The following is a 9,724-nucleotide window of genomic DNA, read 5'->3' on the forward strand; positions in this document are numbered from 1 at the left end:
ACGCTATATCCATCTAATCTTCTGATCTTGATCATATATCCGAGGGGATTCAAATGACTAATTTTTCTTTTAAGACGTGACCGAACCAAGATGGCTTCCTACGTACCTCCACTAGGAAGGATCAGGTCATCACGTAGTTCAATTGACTTTTGATTACCTTAATTTTTGCCTAGACTGCCCTTTCAGGTTTTCAATCTAGCAGGCTCTCTCACATTCTTTTTTTTTTTTTTTGTTCTCCTTTTGGGTAGGTGCCCTTTGGGGTTTTCAATCTACCTTTAGTATTTTCTCAGGCTCTCTTTCTCTTGGCGCTCCTTTTGCATAGACTGCCCTTTTGGGTTTTTGATCTACCTTTTTACATTTTTTTTTTGGTTCTTTTTTTTTTTACATAAAAATATAGAAATGAGGTGCACTGAGTGGCTGCTTCATGCAAAGTTCCGTATGACGGTATCGAAATTGATGGGCATATTGAAGTCATGCCCGTCCATGTTGGCTAAAATCAAGGCTCATCCAAAAAAGGCCTTCTTTACCACATATAGGCCCTCGTAAGTTGGGGCAAACTTTCCTCTGGGATAAGGCATAGCCTAGTTGCGCTTCTTCAAGACTAGATCGCCTTCTTTGAAGACCCTAGGTCTAACTTTCTTGTTGAATGCTCGCTCGACGCGGCGTTGGTACAACTGTCCATGGCACATTGTGGTCATACACTTTTCATCTATCATGTTCAGTTGTTCATATCCGGAATGGGCCCATTCAACTTCTGACAGCTCTATCTGAGATAAAAGCCTAAGAGATAGGATCTCTACCTCTGTAGGGAGGACGGCCTCCATGCCATATACTAATAAATATGGGGTCACACCCATGGAAGTATGAACAGAAGTGTGATACGCGCATAAAGCAAACAACAAGTACTCGTGCCAATCCTTGTATGTGTCTATCATTTTCTCCAAGATTTTTTTATGCTCTTGTTAGTGGCTTCCACTGTACCATTCATCTAAAGGCGATAGGGAACCGATTTTCTATGCTCGATCTTGAACTTTTGGCAGAGTTGCTGGATCACTTTCCCATTTAGGTTCGCCCCGTTATCTGTAATGAGCTATCCTGACATGTTGTAGTGGCAAATAATGTTATGTTTCAAGAACCGGGCTAGCACTGCTTGAGTGACGCTTTTGTACGAAGCAGCTTCTACCCATTTTGTGAAATATTCGATGGCCACTAAGATGTACTCATGATCGTTTGAAGCTTTCAAAATCACGGGTCCGATAACATCCATACCCCAGGCTGAGAAGGGTCATGGTGCTGCTAAAGAGTGTAAAGGCTAAAGAGGAACGTTCTTCCTGTCTTGATAGACTTGGCAACGATGGCATGTCCTCACTTGTTTAATGCAATCACTTTCCATGGTGAGCCAATAGTAACCGGCTCTCATAATCTTGTGGGCCAACAAATGATTAGCCTCAAAGGCATCTACGCATCCAAGCAGGGTAGAATCGTGGTTCCTTTTGTACAAGACTTCTCTGCTCAAGAAAAATTGGCAGGCCATGCGCAGGATAAACTTCTTTTCACTGTCCGTTGCACCGGACGGGTATTCACTATTCTTGATATAAGTCTTGATATCATGGTACCATGGCTTTCCATCGGCTTTGACTTGGACACTAATGCATTCTTTGATGTTTATACAATAGGCTGGAACACCACGGACTTCTATGCGTAATTGCTGCATATCATCTCCTTCTAATAACTTGACCATATGAGCCAGAGTAGCCAAGGCATCTGCAAATTGGTTGTGTGCTTGGGGCAAATAGGCAAATGTGATGTCTCGGAATTTCAGAATCAAGCGGTTGATACATTTCTGGTACGGAATCAACTTGGTGTCTCGGGCTTGCCATTTTCCTTCGATTTGGGAGATGATCAACAGGGAATCTCCAAAGACGCGCAAGTCATAGGCGCCGAACTCTAAGGCCACTTGCAGGCCGACTATGCATGCTTCATATTCTGTGACGTTGTTGGTGCAATCAAAATTCAACTTGTCTAAAACAGGGATTTTCTAGCCCTTGGGGGAAACTAAGACTGTTCCCATTCCATTTTCGGTCGAATTGGCAACTCCATCAAAATAAGGATTTCAACGCCACGGTTCCACACTGTCTGGTTCTAGCTCTAGTGCCATGACATCCTCATCAAGGAAGAAGGATTCAGAAAGTTCTGGATCATTCAGCAACTAGTCTGCTAGGTAGTCGGCTATGGCCTAGCCCTTGATGGCCTTTCTCGTCACAAACACAATGTCAAATTTGGAGAGCAACATTTTCCTACGGGAGATCTTCCCTATAAGAGCTGGCTTTTCAAAGATGTACTTAATGGGATCCATATGGGAAATGACTCGCGTGGTGTAGTAGAGGTACTGCCGCAAGATGTGCGAGACCTACACTAAGGTGCAACACGTCTTCTCAATGGCGATGTAGTTAATCTCACAACTGGTGAACTTCTTGCTTAAATAGTAAATCTCCTTTTCTTTCTAATCGGGCTCAATTAGCTAGCCTAACATGGAGGTTTCTTGTACTGTTAGGTAAAGGATCAACGGATATCCCGATGTCGGGGGAACCAGAACAGGAGGGTTCAACAAATACTGCTTGATCTTGTCAAAGGTCGCTTGGCACTCATCTGTCCATTCTATCTTTGTGTCCTTCTTTAAGACGTTGAACAATGGATCATATGTGGCAGTCAACTGTTCTATGAAGCGAGCTATGCAATTGACCTTTCCTAAGAAGCTACGAATCTGTTTCTCGTTTTGTGATGTCAACATGTTCTAGATAGCTTAGACTTTTGCTGGGTCCACTTCAATTCCTCTTTGGCTAACTATAAAGCCGAGCAATTTCCCTGAACTAGCTCTAAAGACACACTTATTAGGGTTTAGTCTCAATCTGTACTTGATAAGGCGCTTGAACAGCTTTTTCAAATCTATCAAATGATCCTTGGATGTGCGGGATTTGGCAATCATGTTGTCCACATAGACTTCGATCTCTTTATGCATCATATCATGGAATAAGGTTACCATGGCTCGCTGGTAAGTAGCATCGGCGTTCTTTGAGCCGAACGGCATGACATCATATGCATAAGTTCCCCAATGAGTGGTGAATGCTATCTTAGCTTTGTCTTCCTCGGCCATCTTGATCTGATTATGACCCGAGAATCCATCCATAAAGGAGAAGAACATGTTGGTAGCGGTATTATCAATCAGTGTATCGATATGTGGCAAAGGAAAGTTTTCCTTGGGGCTAGCCCGATTCAAATCTATGTAATCAACGTACATGCGTACTTTCCCATCTTTCTTAGGCACGGGAACAATGTTGGCAACCCAATCTGAGTAGGCTATCACGATAAGGAAATCGGCTTTCAACTGCTTTTCTACTTCCTCCTTGATCTTCAAAATGATCTTAGATTTCATCCTTTAAAGGGCTTGCCGCAATGAAGGGCATTCCGACTTAACTAGAATTCTTTGCACGACAATCTTAGTATCCAACCCTAGAATATCTTGGTAGGACCAAGCAAATATCTCTTTGAATTCCTTGAGTAGCACTAGAAGCTCATGTTTCATGTCTTTAGGAAAGTTCACCCCAATCTTGACGGGTTTTTCATTCTCGCCTTCGTCGATAAGGTTAACCACTTCTATCTCTTTTATGTTGGGTTTAGACCCTTCACTCTCTCTATTTAGAGCTACCAAAATATCAAGAGGCAAACTCGTAATTTCTTCTAATCCTTCAATATCATGATCCAACTCTATTGTCTCATTCATATAATCAGTACCCTCATTATGGCAACAAGACGATATACCCGCTTAGGAATCAGAATAGATTCTATAGAACTGAACATATATAGAGAAACATAAGATAATTTGCACTCACATATCCATAGGAAAGTAAATAAGGAGATAAATGCAAGGATTTCCTAAATAGTACACTGGATAATTTTCATTAATGGGTTATAGATAGGGGGATAACAAAGTTCAAGCCTAATAATGATAAAAAGGATTTTTTTTTTTTTTTTTTTTTGGGAAATAAACTGGGGAAATAAACATGCCAAAAAAACTAGATATGCTATTCCAACTCTTTCGGGCAATTGGAGGACCCAACCACACGATGATGGAATACTCCTTACTCAGGCGATGCAACCGCAAAGCAGGGCTCGATGGTTTAATGGCCTACTGTCTTGCTTGGCACATAGGGCCTAATAGTAGAAGTCAGATCCTCCCCGGGGGATATGATGGCATTCATTGAGAATTCTTCAGGGCACAAGCGAATGAGACAAGCTAGATCTAATTCTTCCTCGCATGATTCTTGTGCCATTTCTAATCTGATGACCTCGGCCAGAGCCAAAAAAGTGACCCTAATGTCGGGAATAGACATCCCTTGGCTAATGCACTTCCTTTTCTTTCCTCTAGAAGCCTGGAAAAGTTCTTCATTGGAGGGATTGTACCCTAGATCGAAACCTCCTTTGTTGTTTGGGAGTTCAATCAAAGAAGCATTCCCATGTCCTACAGCTCTGAGGCCTTGGCCTAACTGATAGCCAAATTTGATCATCTCCTTGGCAGCCATTAAAGTGGCGGAGGGCCATGCTAACGCAAGTTCCGAAGCTCTGGAGATCATGAAGACTAGCTCAAAATTGTGGAAAGTTGCCTCCAAAAAGGCATTAGCACCAATGTAGGGGATAGAAGTCTTCCTAAAGATAGTCAAAGGTTCTTCAGCCATAATAGTGATCACCTAACCTTCGGAGGGGAACTTGAGTCTCTAATGAAGGGTAGAAGCAACTACGCTGCGGCATGTAGCCAAGGCCTCTCGAGGAGCATATTATATAGGGAATATACCTTGATGACTTGGAAGATGACCATGAAAGACCTGGGGCCAACCCCAATCATTAACTCGATCTCGCCTTGCACCTCTTGAAAAGTGCTATCAAAGGCTCTGATGAATATGGTGGTAGGGCAAATAAGAGAAGTATCCACATTCAGGCTCTTTATTATAGACATCGGGCAAACATTTAGGGCTGATCCATTGTCAATTAATACTCTGGAGATGATCATGTCTTCACACTTCACCATAATGTACATGGGCAAAGTATGCTTTCTACCCTCTGGTGGTAGTTCATCATTTGTAAAGAAAATCTAGTTGGTGGCCAACACCATTGACACCATACCCTCAAAGGAAGATTTTGTGACAACTGTAGTAACACATATCTCTTTCAAGACTTTCAAGAGAGCCTCACGGTGGACGTCGGAGGATAACAATAGCGCCAAGATAGAAATCTGAGCTGGCGACTTGTTTAGCTGTTGAATCACACTGTATTCTGAGTTTCTGATAATTTTCAAGAATTCTTGGGCTTCCTCATTTTTGACCCTAGTCCTAACGGGTTCGACTATACCCTTGCCAATCTCTTTCCTTCTCTTTTCTAGCTCCTCGGGAGTATAGTAGCGGCCACTCCTAGTAAGCCCAGATAGACCTTAAGAGATATTGGAGCAGACCTCCACTCTTCCGGTTCGAGTGGAGATCAAGGACACATCGTATTTCCAGGGGACACAATGGCTATCTTCATAAGGGAATGGCTTCAGCATGTGAATGAATGATAACGCCCTCCTAAGTTTGCAAATTAGGCACTATGGAGAACAGTTTCAAATTAATGACTACTGGACTTGGCAAAATGGCTTCAAGGGCTTTTGAGCTAGATACCCAGAGATTCCTAAGGCAGGCTTCAGCAGAATAAGAGGATCGAAACATCGGATAGCGAGAACAATAGCAATTCCCTCCTAAACTGATTATGAAGCTGGCCCTACGATCGCAGGCAATGCAAGAACCAGAGGAGTGAATCCCTTGATGGTTAGCGGGGTTTGCCCTTTTCCTGAACCTAATGACTCTAGATCCACGGGTGATTCTATGATCTCTTCAATGACTACTGAAAAGGGAGGTATTGAAGTAACCTTACCAAGGTGTTTCTGTAGATATTCGTCCCAATCTTTCCTTGATCCAACAGATACAGCATTATAGCTAGTTCCTAACTGGGTAGCTAGAGGACACAGGTTGGCTACCATGCAATCATCTCTTTGCACAATTTCCCTTTCAATCCAAATAATACCATGATCGGCTAGACTCTAAACCTGTGCTTAGAGCACTCTACAATCAAACAAAGCATACCTGTCTCCACTATCATAGAATAAGCAGATTCCCCAATCAAATCCCAGGGTTCCTATACCTTCAAGATCAAGGTGGCTCTCTTGAATCAAGGCTTGGAGCAAGGCCTTCCATGGGAATGATGGTGTAAGGGTCATTTTTTGGAAGGTATCCAGGCCCATGTAGAAACAAGGATCCCGGGCACTTTATTTGTTGTTTGGTGGACTGGGCTTGGTTCACCACAGCTAAATGAGGGCTGATTACGAACCGAGTTATGCGCAAGTCACATAAATCTCCTCAAGGCAAAAATTCGATTTCCCCTAAGCAATAAATTACCATTATAAGTGTTTTAGTGCCATAAAATGACCCTTTACTCTTACAAAATAAGTAAAATAAGTATTCAAAATATTCACAATGAGAAGGAGATTAAAATAGAGTATTTAAGGCTTATCTTTTATTGTGTGAACATTTAAAAGTGTTCCTTCACTTGGAACCTCGGGCGTACTGTCATGGTACCCTGGGCATGAAGTCATAGTTCCCAGGGGTACTGGGCCTGTAAAATCCCAGAATACTAATTCTCTAAACTATATGATCTTTCTCCATACTTATTATGCAATACAATCTTTCTCCATGCCTTTTAATGTGTGAACACTTAAAAGAGCTTCTTTACTCGATACCCCGGACGTACTGTCATGGTACCCCGGACGTATTGATCGTGGTATCTCTGATCTATACGATTTTTCTCCATGCTTATTATGCAATGGATTTTTTTTTTCTTTTCCTTTGCTTCTGTAGATCCTGCATAAAAATACACTACACAATACACATATCTTCAAATAATTGTTAGTTTCTTAGGTTAGGATATACATTTTAATACATAAACATATATTTAAATGAATTTCATGACAATGATTCAACCACAAGGATCCTGACCCCAATGCTTACAGACTTAGTGCTTTTGCACAAGACTTGTAGGATTTGGAACTCAAGTCCAAGTGGCTTTGCTTGGGCATTGCCTTCCAAGATAGTTAGGTGAGGAGGATTTTTGTGGGAGAGAGTGATATCTGATGTGTACATGTTTTGGCATATGTTTCTTTGGAGGCTAAGTGATATTTTGAATGATCTCAAGGATATGGGACAAATTCCTCTACCTTGGCTCTCTTTTTTTTTTTTTTTCTTTCTCTTCCTTGCTGGGCTTTTAAAGCTCTAAAAATGTGTTCTAACCGCTAAACTTTTCCCCTAAATACCCATTTTTCTCCCATCCAAATCCCCCTTTTCTGCTATGCTTTGTGTTCCTTTTATAGCAAACCTGGTCTGGTACCACAGGGGAGGACGTGCCAAGTCTGCTGGGTAAAACTACGTCCTCTATGACCTGAAAAGGTGCATTGGGCAGAGGTTTAGCTTATTTAGGAAATTATAACTCAAAAGGGGAATTTGGCTTTAGTTACAAATGGAAGATTCCTTCTTGGAAAATCAAAAAAGGGGGTGGGCTGCTCAATACAATGGATGACAGCTTTGGTTGAAAGGGACAGTTGAGAGGAAAATGTGGGGAGTTGTCATACACATAGGGGAACTGAGCTTTCCATTGGTTCATGCATTCCAAGCAAATATATGAACCAAGGGAAAGCTTCGGGATCCTCCTTTCACCAGAAAACACTCCCCTACCAACCAAATCATTCATCCCTTACTATCCACTCGGGATCCCATAGGCTTGGACCATAGGTTACAAAGATAATACCTGGTTTTCTTGCTGGATTTTTAATGGCTTGTTCTTTGCTGGAAACCTAAACATACATAGGGCCTTGATGTTGATTTTTCTTGCTGCATATCCTCTGGCCTGACCGAGATCCTTGCTACATGTCCTCTGGTCTAACCGAGATCCTTGCTGCATGTCCTCTAGCCGGGATCCTTATTCGAGATCCTCTTTTTTTTTCTTTTTTATTATTATAATTTCTTTCTTTTTTTCTTCTTTTTGGGATTTTGGGCCTTCATGGTCCTTTTTACCTTTATGAATTGGGCCTTCTTTTGTTAAGGCCCATGGGCTTTCTTGTGAAATTTTGGCCCTTAACAAATGGTAAGGAGAAATCCGGAAAGCTTTCTTCCACTTTGATGATGGCATTCACATTCCCTTCCTGAAGAGGAGGCAAAGGGTTGGTGATGATGTTCGGAGTGGCTGCATTATCGAACTGTATCAACTTGTTGTCAATGAGATCTTGGACACGGTCTTTCAGATGGTAACATTCTTCAATAGTATGCCCTTCGACCCCAAAATGGTGTTCACACTTCTTGGACGGATCAAAGCCAAGTAATAGAGGGCCTTCTCTAGGCTGGTGAAACATTAGGGTCGCTAGCTTCCTTTCTAGAAGGTAAGCATAGAGGTCTGCCATGGGCATAGGTAACAGAGTATACTTCCGGCTTTCCCTCCTAAGGGGATGAGGTGGGTCTGGCCTCCCTCTCTAATTAAAGGCTCAGTTAGGTGCTTGAGTAAATTGAACTTATTGCTGATAAGGTCTAGCAGCTGGGGTTGCATAAGCAGCAGTAATATCCCTAGGCCTTTATGATGCATTGTTGATCATGTGCACATCGGCTTCCTTAGTCTTACGGTCGGTCATTTTCGTGACTTGTTGTTCAACCATGAAACTCAAGGATTTAGGATCCACAATCTTCTTGCTCCTAATACCTTCATCAATACGCTCCCCAATAAGGATAAGGCTAGCAAAATGGGTGACTTGGGTGCTGATCATCTTCTCATAGTAAAGAGGCTTAAGGTTGTCAATAAACCATTTGATCATCTCATTTTCCATCATGGAGGGTTAGACTTATGCGGCTAGCTCACACTACCTCTAGGCATATTCTCGGAAAGACTCCCTACTTCTCTTCTTTGTTCTCATAAGGACCATGCGGTCGGGACCTATCTCGGTGTTGAACCTGTAGTATTCCAGGAAAGAGTTGGCCATTTCCCTCCAACTAGAGGTCTTTTCCAATCTCACGTACCATGTGGCTGCGGAGATGGTCAAACTATCAAGGAAAATCAGGCAAAGTAGAGGGTGATTATCCCCATAAGGAGCCATCTTCCTACAGAACATACGCAAGTGCGCACAAGGGTCCCCAGTACCATCATACTTGACGAACTCTGGTGCCTTAAACTTGGAAGGCATAATGACCTAAAGGAAGTTGGTTAGACTATCTAGATCAACACTTCCATGGGCGCTGGAGCCCTCTATGATACAAAGCTTCTCAGTTAGAGTTTCCACTTGGCTCTTGACTTGGCCATACCCAGATTTAGGGGTCTTATCCTTAGAAGGATCTGTTTCTTGGTCATTGCCTTGGGGTAGTATATTGTGGCCCTAATCCTGTTCTGGTGGGGGCTAATTTTCATTCTCGGTTCGGGGACCTCCTTAACTATAACCAAAGGAGCTCTGTCCTCCTCCTATAACCAGTCTTTGCATCATACACATCATTTCTACCATTTGCTCCTTCAGAAGAGAAATTTCCTATGCATTTTCCTCATGGGAGAAGTACTACTAGTAGACATCTCTCTTGCACGAGACCTAGTGATGATGGGATCACAACGTGGT

The 9,724-nt window shown here is 42.4% G+C and overlaps 1 protein-coding gene across 1 annotated transcript; it reads right to left on the reverse strand.

Moving 5' to 3' along the window:
- Nucleotides 1-581: 581 nt before the first annotated feature.
- Nucleotides 582-935, reverse strand: LOC142634892 (uncharacterized). The gene has a single exon (XM_075809138.1). It carries the CDS (start codon nucleotides 933-935, stop codon nucleotides 582-584), a length of 354 nt encoding a protein of 117 aa, XP_075665253.1.
- Nucleotides 936-9,724: the final 8,789 nt, after the last annotated feature.

The sequence above is a fragment of the Castanea sativa genome, chromosome 5 (assembly GCF_040712315.1).
Source record: "Castanea sativa cultivar Marrone di Chiusa Pesio chromosome 5, ASM4071231v1".
NCBI lineage: Eukaryota > Viridiplantae > Streptophyta > Magnoliopsida > Fagales > Fagaceae > Castanea > Castanea sativa.